Here is a 13,728-nt window from a genome sequence, read left to right as displayed (position 1 = left end):
TTTGTGTCGTGAATTTTGCCTCCTGACACCAGTCCGCCTATGCATGCACTGCTTTTTGATGGCTTAGCTGTATGGTTACAACAAAAGTTAAGCACCTCTAGAAGCCCATGGCTGGATGAGAGCCAGCGTACTCAGCAGCTAGCCTTGAGCAAACACTGAGGAGAGGCAGCTCTTTTCCTACAGAGTTAAAATATTGGTTAATTGCAAGATACGCTGAATGAAATGAACAAAGCGATGTGGAAAGAGCCAGCGTAGTCCAGTAGTAAAAGGAACACATGCTTTGCTCATGGTGAGGCTTGCCAGCTTCCTTGCCACCTCTAGGAGCACAATGTTTAAGTGTTAGAAAGAAAAAGAGCATTAGACTAGTAAAAGAGATGGTACCTTGGCGGCTGGGAATGGGAAAGGGGCAAAAATACCCAGAGCACGAGGCAGGAAAGGCAGGTGTCCTCGGTGTGACTTGTGTAAACATCAAGCCTTTTCCTCCTGTGTTTGAGTCTCTTCATGTGCCTTTCTCTAGGCGCAGACAGCGAACTTGGTGCTGAAAGATGGAACGAAGATGAAGGGCTATTCTTTTGGCTATCCATCCTCCACAGCAGGGGAAGTCGTATTCAACACTGGTATTTCTGGGTAAGGCAAAAGCAATTGAGAAATAAGGAAGAAAACTGTTCCGGGAGCTTGTACAAGTGTGCAAGGGGTAGTTGGTGCCGATGCTTTTCTCAAGATCATAGGGTCCCAATCCAAGGAAATGATGTGCTGTGCAGAAAACACCGTGCTCTAGGGATGCAGAGAGGGAGCCAGCTAACAGTATGACTTCAGGCATCATCACGTTTGTGCTGATGGGCAGCTTTAAGGACTCGTATAGCTAACTGTGACAGTGAGGTGTGGAGAGATCCGCTCGTCTCCCCACAAAATGCAGCCCCTGCTGAGTCAGAGCAGAGCTGCTGCTGAGTAACACAAAACCAGGACAGCAAGAACCTTCATCTGACGCGTCGTTGTTCTCCCTCCCATCTCCAGATCGAGAGTAAAGGTTTGAAGTATCTGCAGCCTCCTGAGTGATGTAACACGGCCTCTGAGTGCAAAGTTCTTAACTCCTAATGTTCCTAAATTGGGTTCTCACATGTCAACCATCCTTCTCGGTGTGTGGTGGCTCATAGCACAGCTGAGGATGTGTTTGAGCCCTCTGCCCTTCCCAGGGATAGGGGAGGATCAGGTTTGTTGCTAACCTGGCATGGCTGCGTGTCCTCTCAAGTGACAGAAGCTAATAGCTGGCGTAGGATTGCAACCCAGGGCTGCAAAGTTGAACTGCTTGAGCAGAGAGAAAGCTGCCCAGAGGATTGAGGCTGTGGGTTAGGAGAGGGATATGTTCCCAGGAGGTGACACAGCTCTGAAGCTGCTGGTGCTTGAGCTTTTTCTGCAGCTATCCATAGCTGTCTTTGCCTGCAGACTTTCATAATAGTCTTTGCCCAGCTGCCTTGTATTCCCCAAATTCTGCTCTCCTTTGGAGAAAACAGTGCTCACAGGATGAGTTTTAAATGATCTCATTGGTGAGGATGTTAAATTGCTGCAGAGGGGAATCTGTTTGCAAAGTTTTGCATTAGGAGGCAATTATTTAAGTATTTTGACAGCACTAATTACTTGCTGTGTTAATATACCTGCCAACAAACAACTGTTTAATATAGATCAGAGTGATGGAGGGCACCAGAGTTCTCTTCTCTGTGATGGATTATGGGCAATAAATCTTGTCACATCACAAAAGTCAAGGAGGAACTGATGGATTAATTTCCCCTCCACATGTTTCTGTGTCAGTAGAAGCTGTTTGCTCATTTTCTAGTGATTTGGAGAGGATGCCTGTGAAAGGAGAGATCTCTTCTGGGCTGGGGAGCATATGGGGATGGAGAGAACATTTAGAACATCAGGCTGTGTCTTCAGAGCGCTCTCCAAGAATGTGAACGCGGTTGGCTTAGAGAAGAGAAGGATAAGAGCTTGCAGCATTGCTGTAGATTGTAAAAGTGACAGGATTTGCTACCAGCCATGGCATTGCTGGCCAGTGAAAGAAACCCTCCAGCTCTGCCTCGTGGTCTTGAGCACAGCGATCAGGACCTCACGTATCTGAAGGACCCCACTGCCTCTCCTCCCCTTAGCAGGAGGCCAAGTGCCTGTGGGAAGGAGGTGCTGCCCTAGGGCTGGGGCCTTTTGCAGGCTGTCTGGGCCCGTAGCAATTAGCGCAGCCAGCAGGAGGCTAGCGCAGGGGTGGTCTTACCATGGCTGGTTTTAGGTCTCAGACCACTGCTTTCTGTGAACTGGGTGTTTCTAGACCCTTAGCGGGGTCAGCGTGAGCTCTGTGTGCAGACAACCTGCTCTGCACCTCGTCTCCTTGGCTGGACTCCCACGTCCTGATCCGTGCCAGAACAGGGAGCCTAACTCTTTGTGTACACCTAGCTTTCAGGGCTGAAGTAGCTAAAGCTGGCTGGAATGTTGTCAGATTACCCTAGAAGAGAGGCCAGAGAGCAATGTTTTGGGGGTGCAATGTTGAATTTTCATTAGAAGAGCACGAGGATGAACTTCTCAGAAAGGTTTGAAATAAAAAATCCGTGCATTTAGAATGGGGCAGAGAGAGGAAGGGGGGAGGTTTTCAGTTGAGGGAAGAATTGCAAGCCATAAAATGTTACCGTGCTTGTAGCAGCTCAGTAACTGCATTTGCCTCCAACGTGCCTGAGTGTGTGCCTCACAGGATGCTCTGGTGAGAGCACTGATTGATGGGAGTTTACTGAAGTCAGGCAGGGCCTTGGGCAGGCACAGCAGGGGTTGGACCTCGCAGCATCTTTGGAGCTCCTGCTCCCATCTGCTCCTCTCTGCCCCACGAGCGTTGTGCCTGCTTAAAGGGCATTTTGTCTTAACACAGAGCTGCGCCTTCACAGCCCAGCTAAACCCAGTGGCTCTCTGTCCTTGTTTGCTGATTACAAATAACATGCAAAGGTTAATTACATTGCCTTTGTCATTACCAGAGGCTTTGGGAAGCATAACCAATTGAGTCAGAAGGAAGGAGATGCTAAATGTGCACGTCGTGCGCTTGCTGCAGTTCTGTGATCACACTGCACTTTGTGTGGCTGTTCACCTGCAGCAGGAAGCATAGATCTGAACAGCAAGGGAGGCCTACCTGGAAATATCTCATGGCCATTGTTGATTCGATGTGTCATTTCTTAGAGCTGGCTGCTGTGCTGCGTTGTCTGTATCTGCCTGCAACCACTCCGGGTTTTGTGAAGAGTTTCCCAGTGTTTGACAATTAATCTGCTGGCAGTAAGTCCGAAGCACCATAAAAATGTCTCTTGTGACTTGCTGATATCTGGTAGACGGCTGGAGTTGCCAGTTATGTATTGTTTAAACGGTGATGACAGTAATAAATTATGTTTTGTATGGGTCAGATTAATTCTGCAGTGTCTTGATGCATTTGGCTTAGTATCTATATGGATAAGTTCATCTGTTGCTAAATTACAGCTGCTTTTGAGTTGAAAGACAGCAAATGCTTAACAGATTGGTGCAACAGTATGCTAGAGTGTAAGGGAGAAAGTGAAAGGCTGCTCACTTTGAAGCTGCAGAATTAGCACGAGTAAGTAGAATGTATTTACCCTGTTTGGGGTTGGAAGTGAGACAGGATCAACTGGATCCACTGATCAAGAGCTGATCCAGTAGACTATGCAAAAATTGTAGGTTTGATCCTCCATTAAATTCTGAAGATCTTAGGTTCAGTCCTCCATCGCAGGAGGACGTTCCACTGCACTTGTAGATCTGTCCTTGCTGGGAACAGTGCTCGGGCAGGTGCTGGAATGGAGTCGCAGTCTCTGGGGCTTCTTCCTCTGGCGAAAGATGAGGGCTTTGGGGCTATGGGACCAGCATGGGCTGCTGAACCCCAAAGCATTGTCTTCAGCCTGCCTTTTTCAGAGAGACGCAAACTGCCTTCAAAGCACGTAGGGATCTGGTCGGGTGGTATGTGGCGTGTCCTGCAGATGGGATCCAGGAGATCGCCTGGAAGGGATGGCAGGCCTCTGTGCTGGGAGAAGCTGCAGAATTGGTGCCCTGGCAGAGCTGGCTGGCAGAACAGGTAGGAGGAAAGAACCCAGAGAAGTAGTGAGGAATCATAAGGATGATTGTAGCTGCTTCCCTGAGCCCAGAGAAAAAGGTAGATGTTAATTAATCTACCTGTTCCCTCACGGAAAGGGCAGTTACAGCCCCAGACATCTGAAGACTACAGGCTGGGGAAGGGAGCAAGACTGGGCAGACAACTGTGTTGTCAGCTGGCTTTTCTGTTTGAGCTTTCTACCCGTACTGAGAGGGAAGTTCTTACACCACGTGGAAGGAAGGGATGGTGATGATGGGTGCCCACGGAATGGCCAAGCCCCAGCTGTCATCTGTGGTTCAAGCGATACGTCAAATCATAAGGGGTCTGAGTTGAACAGCTCTCGTGCTTTTCTTCAATGAAGCAGGAGAAGCAAAAGCCTTTCCTTGTTCTCTGTGTTGAATGCTTAATTGCAGATAGCAAGGATGAGGTGTATTCACAAATGTGCTTGCTACAAAGGATGTTTTCACATAACTACTGTTTTTGCCTTTTGTCATGCGAGAAATCAGAGCTGTCCTCTCACTGCCTCTTTTATTTTCTGTTCAACTTCAGAACAACGTACTTTTTCTTCTGTTGCTTCTTCACCTAGATACACCGAAGCCTTGACAGACCCCAGCTACAAAGGACAGATTCTTACTCTGGCTAACCCCATTGTTGGGAACAGTGGGGTGCCTGACACAGCTGCCTTGGACGAAATGGGCCTCAGGAGGTTTCTGGAGTCCGATGGAATCAAGGTAACGGTGGCAACACAGGAGCTGACACAGTTTTTGTGAACTGCTCCCCATGATGACTTTTTTTTCCTCACATTCCTATCTGCTTCATATTTGTCTGGGTTTGGCCAGGACTGGTTTCCACAGGGAGAGCAAATGCTATTGAGAATGAGAAGTTTCTCTGTGCAGAAACTCTCTTCTATATGCCTGTTCCGCCACAAACAGGGGAGGTGACAGCTGTGTGAAGAAGGCTGCCCTTACTAGCGCAGGAACTAGTTTGTGTTTTGGTGACAGGGCACATAGGCTAAGACCAGGACTGTATCCGTGCTGTTGTGGCAGTACTGAAAAATGAAATAAAACCCATGTAATTGCAGAGCCAGTGAAATGTTTTATCTGTCCTGAGGTGAAATGACTCCTTTATAAACTATCTAACTCCACTGGAAAATGAAGTTGACTTTTGAAATGAAATGTCACTAAGAAAGTGAAAAGCTTTCTTAAACAACAAAATGAATCAAAATGGAACATTCTGTCTTGTCTTAAACTTTCATTTTCTTTCTACCAAGAACTGTTTTCTCCATTCAATGCAATTTGCAGCTTTAGTCAATTGGAAGCCACACTATTCTATGGATTTCATAAGTAAAATGGCCTGGGTACATTAATGACAAACTGCTGATGTCTTTACCCCTCTGCCTGATATCTCTTCTGTGCTCTCCCACTGTGCAGTATCAGGTTTGCTGTCTTCTCGTTCTGTCAGAGCAGCCACACCGAGTCTGCCTGGCATTGTGTCTTACGTGATCCGGTTTGCAGCAGATGAATGTACCAGAAGGCACAGGGCTAGTACAGAGTCATTCTTCAGTGCAAAATTCCATTTCTTCTCTCTGCAGGTTTCAGGTTTGCTGGTGCTGGATTACAGCAATGAGTACAGTCACTGGCAGGCTACAAGGAGTCTTGGGGAGTGGTTGCAGGAAGAAAAGGTGAGAAATAGTGGGGTAGCTACATGAAGAGAACAGGCCTGCGTGTCTGGGAACAGGGGAAAGAACAACCAGCTTTGAGTTGCTAACCACTTTTCTCTTGAGGTGCCTTCACCAGTCTGTACTGCGCTTGTTCTGTGTTCCTTAGTTCTCATTCTTTGGGGATGTTTGGTTCTTATTAAAAAAGATCCATGTTAGATTATATTCCAGCATCTCATCAGATGTTTCTGTAGTGCTGCTCCTAGTGACTGCCGCAGTGCTAACCTCAAGAGCTGTTAGCTGCAGGAACCCCTCTGGCGTGAAGTGGCGGGAGTAGAGGATATGCCCGTAGAGTGCAACTGACTTGTAGCAGCCGGGAGGGTTAGGTGCTCAGGAGCAAGGCAAAATGTGGCTCAGAAATGAGACCAATATTTGCCATATAAGCTTTTTATTTTGAGCTCTTTAGTGCAGAAACTAGAAGTCTTGAAGAACCAAGCTATTTATGAGTGGGGAGTGGGGAGGAAAGGTGAAGAACTGCAAGTGGGGCAGCCTTGGCAACAGAGCTGCTAAGAGCCAAAGCACTTTAACAACAAGCATGTTCTCAGCAAAGTGATCTGGCTGTTGTCTTCACGTTCCTTAGCTGCTTGTTCTCTAACTTATACTTGTGATTTCTTCAGGTGCCTGCTCTCTATGGGATTGATACCAGAATGCTGTCCAAATTAATTCGTGACAAGGTATGATCCCCTTTCCTCGACCCAGTTTCATTAACTTAGCCGTTTTCTGGGACATTTTTCTAACAGCGCAGCAAACCTGAGGTAGCAATGCTACTGCTGGGTTGCCTTGACTTCAGGTGCTGCTCAGATCCTCATCCCCTTTGGAAGACTAAAGGTTCTGGGTTTCCTATTCCACATGAGTGAACCAGCAAGTGCTGATGTACATGAAACTCCTTTGGTAGTTGTGTCAAACACTACAGGCTGTCGTGTCACTTGCCTGTTGCCTCAGGTAGTAACAGAGATGGCAACAAATCTGTGACATCTTGTGCATATTAGTTCATAAACAGCACCAGCTTTGGTCAGTGGAAACTTTCCAGTTCCTCAGAGACTTAAGGAATGGCTACATTAACCTAACCTGGATTCCTAACACAGGCTGGTTTTCTTTGACTGAAACCTCTCATTATTTTTAATAGCCATTACTTTTCTCTGCTTTCTGAGAGCTGACAATTGAAGGACATCAGCAAGATTACATTACTGAATGGAAGGTAGTGTTAAGGTACTTTCACATCTGCTCAAACGGTGATCAAAGCCATTCCGAAGGTAAATTGTTGTGCCTCGGAGGCTTTTCTTTTCTAATGGATTATTTGAAGCTGCTCTGTTCTTCAGTTGACCAGTCTGCAATCTGTAGTGCAAGCCCACTCCCCCATTCATTCCACAACCAAAATATGAATGATCCAGCCTGAATAGAGGAATATTTGTAGAAATTAATTCTTATGGGAAGATAAGGGTTTGTCCTGCTCTTACAGACAGCAGACAAGTGCAGTTTAATGCAATGGGAAATGGCAATACATTTTTCTGCTTTCTTGAGACATTTCGTTTAATGGATCAGTGTTCCTTTCATCCAAAGTAAATACACTTTCAGTATTTATCCAGTAGCTTATCAGACAGTGTAGAGCAGTAATGCCCATTATACTGGGACTGAGTGGTATTGGTTTATGGCTTTTAAAATAGTGGATAATGTAGCTTTGTCTCCTAGACTTATTAGTCATATTGGGGGAAAAAAAAACAAACAAACACAACACTTTATAAACAGACATGGAATGAAATATTAATTGGGGGAGAGAATGGGGCTTTACTGTGATAAATGCAGAAATGACCAATGACTTGTTAAAGCAACTCTAAAGATAAATTCAGGGCAGCATTTGGCTGAGTAATCCAGTGGCAAGGTAAGACAGAGTTCCTATTTGTAAGAAAGGCTTTAGGGCTTTGTCATCAGCTTTTATGGGACTGGCTACTCAGTGGCACTTGGCAGTTTCTGTGGCTCCCAAGAACCTGACTTATTTAAGGTGATGCTGACTTGTTCGGCTCTGCTGCACACAAAGCATTCTGGAGCACCTCGTGGTGTAAGGTGCAACCTCAAGGTGAGGAAGGATGTCAGGCACTGTTAAGATCTGTCTTCAAAACTTACCCTTAATAGTGCACATGGCAATGCACGGTTATGACACTTCCCTGTCTCTAAAGAAGATGGCAAGGATACTTCAGGTAGGGCCGACCATGGAAGTATCTCAAGGAAGTATCACTAAAGCCAGTGAGCAGTCCCAGCCTTCACAGGGCAAGCTGAATGTTGTGTTTTATCTTGATAGTGTCATGTGTTGAGAGTTATCACAAAACATTGACTTCCTCTGCTTCACTATCCCCTTCCATCCTTGGAAAGTTCTGTATTGCACACCCTGTCCCCATGCTGCAAAGAGTTTAACCCTAGGCTAATCCCACTTATTCCAGGAGTGGAGCAAAGCCAAAATGGGGATTTTTTCCACTGAACTTTAATGAACAGAGCACAGAGTAGGATATGCTGCTGGCAGATCAAGGGTGTCCTAGCTTCTGTGAGGTGATAACAGCAGTAAAGAGCAGAGCTTGCTGGAGGTGATTTTTTTTTTTTTTAACAGATTATTCAGCGAACAGCTGTGCTGACCTGCCTCCCACACAGCGTTGCTTTACAGCTCTGCTGCCTTATAGCTATCCACAGTATGAGGCTGAAGACCTCACAGTGGGTGTCTAAAACCAAAAAGCTGCAAACTGCCTTGGGGATTACTCCCAGATCTTATTTGCGGATCTGAAACCTGATCCTCTTGGAAGGCAACCTGTTTTACTGTCATTAGACAGCTTGCCAAGCTGTTTACAGATTTTACTGGTGGCACTGCCTCTCCCTCAGAAGAAGGGTGTTGAGACTTGTTTTTAATACTAGGAAGGGATCATAACTTCTGAAGGTGCTGGAAGTGGCTATAAGCTGTCAAGAAACCATCTCTAAACAGCTGTTCAGGTTGCTGTGCCTGTCAGCACCTTTCCCCAGTGTTCACAGCTTCTTTACTTGTGCTTCTTTGTTTACTGGTGTATTTCCACAGGGCACAGTACTTGGGAAGATTGAATTTGAAGGTCAACCCACAGAGTTTGCAGACCCAAATAAGCAGAACTTAATTGCAGAAGTTTCAACAAAGGTGAGAACTTCCTTTAGTCCTAGGTCTGTACACTCCAGGTATTAACTGCTCCCTATTTGCTCTGGGGATCACCCAGTTTTTCTAAATAATCTCGGTACCTCTTTTAAACCATTCACCTTTCTAGAGCTTTGGAAGGCTGTGAACTCAACATGGGCCTTGTACGGTCCCTGTGGCTTACTAGGTGCTGTGCTGAAGCTGTAAAATTGGCTACGTTGAGCTGGATGTACTCTGAACACTGCTCGGATCAGGGGATTGTCTGTTCCAAAGACAGGAAGTCTTAGAAACAAATAAGTATTGGGGACACAGTTAGAGCTGGTGTGGGTGGCACACTTTCAAAAAATTAACCAAAAGAATGGGTGCTTTACTTGAATGAATTTCAGGAAGGCTCACATTTGATAACTTACGCTCAGGCATAATTCTGTTGAGGTGATTCCAGAAGGTATTTGTAGGCCTCAAAAAGAGACCAGCATAGTAGTTCCCTGGCTCTACTGTTGCTGGCATTAGCTGCTTTTTGTGTATCTGTGGACTGAACAGCAGCTATGTTTGTACTCCTGTTAGCAGGGCATGCAAACTGTGCGCAACCACAAGAGAAGAGCACTGTAACTCACCAGGTCATAGTAAACCAGGCTTACACTAAAAACAGTAACCATTCTTCTACCAATGCAAGGGCCAGTGTCTTGAGTCATGGACCCTTTGGGGTTTTAGTTATAGGATAGCATGAGTCCCATTTGCAAATTCCATGCTTACTGTGATGCTTGCAATTCCTTTAAGATCAGTGAGGCTGTGGAAGAGCTCTGCAAATAATTACTTGTGTACGATTCCTCACACAACCTGGTGTGCGAGTGGCGTGGGTGGGAAATGGAAGCGCAAGCCTGAAGCCAGGCTTGGATTTCCAATAGTAACAGGTTACCTGAAATGCTACTGGAATGCATAGGCAGCCTTGCAAGTCAGGGATCTCGCCAACTTATGCTATGCTTCCGCTGTGTTTTGAGTTAGTCCTTGTTGCTACACAGAAGGATGGCAGTTGCTTCTTGAGGTGTTTGTGATCTGTAATTCCAAGATGCAGGTGAAGTCATTTTGAGCAGTAACTCAGCAATAGGTAAGGTTGCTGATGCTAAACTCGGCAATTACTAAGACAGAATTGCTCTAAAGATGCTGAAAATGGCTTCTAAAAGGGCGATATAATAAGATTAATGGAGCTTCGGTGATCTCGTTATGTTTATAACTTCATTTTGTAGGCTTAAAAAGCAACATCACAAATGAAGCTGACGAAGAAGTAAGCTGTTCAGCATTGGTAGTTACTGGCCAGGATAATCTATCTGTTTCTAAACAGCTATTTTTGTGTTAATCCGGATACAGTAAGACCTGCTCATCAATTGCACCTTTGGAGTGATTTTAATAATTTATTTTTTCTTCCTGTCCCCCACATCCTTAGGTATTAGTGATAGAGATTCTATAGACTAACACTACTTCTACAGGGCAGGGAGTGTAGAAAATTGCCAGTGTTTCGCAGGAACTTTTGTTGGAGATTTATTTTGGTGCCTGTGATGTTCGGGGTCCTGGACCATATGAGAGGTATATAAATTCTCGAAACTGATAGGTCACTTCTATCTAAATATACAGTCCCATGTAGTTTTTTGCTGTCACCACTGTTGTCAGCAGTTTCTCTTCTCCCTGACTGCTGACTCAGAACCTTCCTGCATCATCCTCAGACTGGGAAGCTTCTTATAGGTTGTGCTGTGACCACACGAGGGAAATTCTCTGGCTTTTAACAGTTCCCTGATCGAGTTTCTGGTCTAGCTTCTATGTAGACATACTCTTTACCAGATGTAGGGGTCAGTGCTCTGCAGTACAGAGGAAGAGTAAGTGTGAGAAGTGGGGGAAGGCTTGTGAAGACAGCAGCACCTAAAATCAGTTGGGAAAGGTGTTAACAAATCATAGCCTAATTAATTGGACAGGGCGAAGTTTTGAGGAGGAGGCAATTAAAATAACTCAAAGAAGTTTTGTTCCACAATTCTCCCTGGCCCTTAGAACAGCCAAGGAGAACATTTGAGGGACATCTCTGGTTTGTAATGTTTCACAGATTTTTTTAGTAGGGGTGTTGTGTGGAACTGAGGCGTCCCCAAAAGCCCTTCCAAAAAGGTGGGTGAGTTTTTCTTAAGGGACTCTGACACATAGCACAAAGTTAATTTCTGTGAAAACTGGGTGCATTGATTCTCTTGAGATTGTTGAACTCCACTTCCTAGAAGCTTGAAGGGCAGCAGGTAGAAGACCCTTGCAGTTGCTTTGCAGCAATGCAGTTCCACCAGCCTGTGCACAGAGAATCTGCTTTTGTACTTCTGACTGAAGGTACTGTCATACCTCTCAAGACCAAGTTTCAATAGCAGATTCACTGTGCTCGTTCTCAAAAAAGGGATTGTGAGGCACTTTGCCATTGCTTTATGTGGTGTGAGCTATGAGATGTTCTAATACAAAATCCCTTTTCAGTGTTGCAGAGCAGGAGTCACGACATCAGTGGTAACACTGCTGGCTCTGTGCTGATTCTTGTCCCGTTTAAAGGAGGAGTACAGACCAACTGATGGCTCATGAGCGGCAGCTAGAAACCTTGCAGTGAAGGGAGATGGCTTCTCACAGCCCAGCTCTTTCACCTCTGCTCCTGAAACAGCAGGCAGTCACTCCTGATGATGATCTGAGACGTCCTCACACAGGACATGCTCTTGCTTACATCATTAAAAATCTATTCTTGTTGTTTTGTTTTCTTTTGAGTAGAAAACAATTCAAACAAGAACTTAATTAGGATAACAGAAAGGGAAGGACTGTAATATTCTGCTAAAACTTCATTTTATGCTCCCTGTAGAGGGGATGTTTTTTCCTTCTGGCTGGTCCTAATCTTCCTTGAAAAGATTGTTTGTCACCAGTACCACAGCATATTGGGAATGGATTTTAGCATCTCTTCATAAAGGGGCCCAGCTGTGAAATTTGAATGCCAGGGAAGCCGATTAAAAGGGAGTTGTTTAGCTTACAAAAAAAAAAAAAAAAAAAAAGTGGAGTATTGCACAAGAGGAAGAACACTTTATCTAAAGTACACTTATGAATATCAACTTTCAGAGTTTGCTTTTAGAAAGCAGAAGCCCACCTTATGTGCTTATTGATGAGCGGCATCCCATGCTGGCACTAACTGCAGTTACATAACCAGTAAGATAATTCAGCAAGCTTCAGAAAGAAGCTATCCATAAAGAGCCCTATATCAGTGCCAGAGCCATCTCTTAATGTCCCCATGTTGCAGTATCAAGATTCATAAAATAGACAGTGGTTTGGCTCCACCACCTTCCATCCTGGTTGCAACCAGGAAGGATAAGTGGGTGTACTGAAATGGTCCAGAGGCAGGGGATGTGCAGGGACAATTTACTTTGCGGGATGGGAACAGCAGCTGGAAGAGAAGGTGCCAGAAGTGTAGAACTGTGTACAACTGCTGGTGCCACGTGAACATACGTGATGCTCAGTGGCACCCACCGCAGGTCTATCACAGAATGTGTCATATCCAGCCACACTGTGCTTTGGTCCTGCTGTGACTGGAAGCTCAGGGTTGTGTTTAATGTGATGGAGCCATAGCTGGTGGGCGTGAAGCAGCCTTGCTCCACTGGCATCAGCGCGATGACTTCCCTTCAGCTGGAAACCTCTCCCCATGTGTCTGGCAATTCTCTTGGGCTGCAATGATCTGTGAGAACTGACGTGCTACTTCACTGCTAATGAGGTGAAACACTGGAAAAAAGGTTGTCATTAGCTATGGAAACAAGTGGTTTCTTAGGGATTGCTGTTACTGCTGTAATCAACGGTATATAAAATGGTGTTGTAACCTTTATTTTAACAAAAAAATGAAGTGTTAACATCTGTGGTACTTCTGGAGATTTCTTTGTAAGTTGACTGTTAAGCACCAGTTGCTGCACGTTGGTGAAGAGTTACTTTGCTGTCCGCCTTCCCTGTGTTTTGGGGGGCAGGAGGTGATCTGTCATTTACAGCATGGCCTTTCTTTTTGTAGGAAGTCAAGGTATATGGCAGAGGGAATCCAATTAAAGTTGTAGCAGTTGACTGTGGGTTGAAGTACAATGTTATTCGTCTGCTGGTAAAGGTAGGTCGGTGCTTTATATCCTTCTCTCTTGTTCTGCTTTGGTAAGAACCTTCCCTGTACTCAGTAGCCTTCTTTTCAGCTGTACGCATTCATACCAGTAGTGGTTTCCCTCCTAAAATGAGGTACAGGTGTTTTTGTTTTTAGGATGATTTTTATGGACTGTGAGGTGTTTTCTGAAATTGATGCATGGTATTGAGGGGGGTGAGGAAGAGGAATTGTGCAGCAACCTTTCGGCCTTGAAGAATCCCAGAAAGGTGATCTTTAGAGAAGCTGTGGTGCCAACATTGCCAGAAATGAATAAATGGGAAAAATTTTGCAGTGAGAGTGGTTGGTGAATGGCTGAAACAGGGAACCAGAGAAGTTGTGGAATGTCTGTCCCCGAAGAAAACTGAAAACTGCCCTACAGTGGAAGTCCCTGCTTTGAGCAGGAATTGGACCAGACGATCTCCTCAGCTCCCTCCAGCCAAAGTGATTCTTTAATTCTAGGATTCTTTGAAAATCTTTTCCTGTTGTTAGCACTGAGATGGAGCAGTCCTTACTTCTCTAGCCATACTGGAGGAACGAAGATGGTGTCCTCTTATTCTCAAGATGCACAAGGTTCACGTGTTTCAGTTTTC

At 45.3% G+C, this 13,728-nt stretch overlaps 1 protein-coding gene across 2 annotated transcripts in view; it reads left to right on the top strand.

Annotated features, from left to right (window-relative positions):
- The window catches only part of CPS1 (carbamoyl-phosphate synthase 1), a 175,043-nt gene that overhangs the window by 88,226 nt on the left and 73,089 nt on the right, over nucleotides 1–13,728 (top strand). For both annotated transcript variants that reach the window (XM_072040456.1, XM_072040457.1), the window contains 6 exons: nucleotides 518–627; nucleotides 4,704–4,848; nucleotides 5,709–5,798; nucleotides 6,452–6,508; nucleotides 8,890–8,982; nucleotides 13,022–13,111. In XM_072040456.1, coding sequence (XP_071896557.1) covers nucleotides 518–627; nucleotides 4,704–4,848; nucleotides 5,709–5,798; nucleotides 6,452–6,508; nucleotides 8,890–8,982; nucleotides 13,022–13,111 — 585 coding nt within the window. The remainder of the gene's footprint in view (nucleotides 1–517; nucleotides 628–4,703; nucleotides 4,849–5,708; nucleotides 5,799–6,451; nucleotides 6,509–8,889; nucleotides 8,983–13,021; nucleotides 13,112–13,728) is intronic.

The sequence above is a fragment of the Anas platyrhynchos genome, chromosome 7 (genome assembly GCF_047663525.1).
Source record: "Anas platyrhynchos isolate ZD024472 breed Pekin duck chromosome 7, IASCAAS_PekinDuck_T2T, whole genome shotgun sequence".
NCBI lineage: Eukaryota > Metazoa > Chordata > Aves > Anseriformes > Anatidae > Anas > Anas platyrhynchos.
This window is presented reverse-complemented; position numbering and strand designations above follow the sequence as displayed.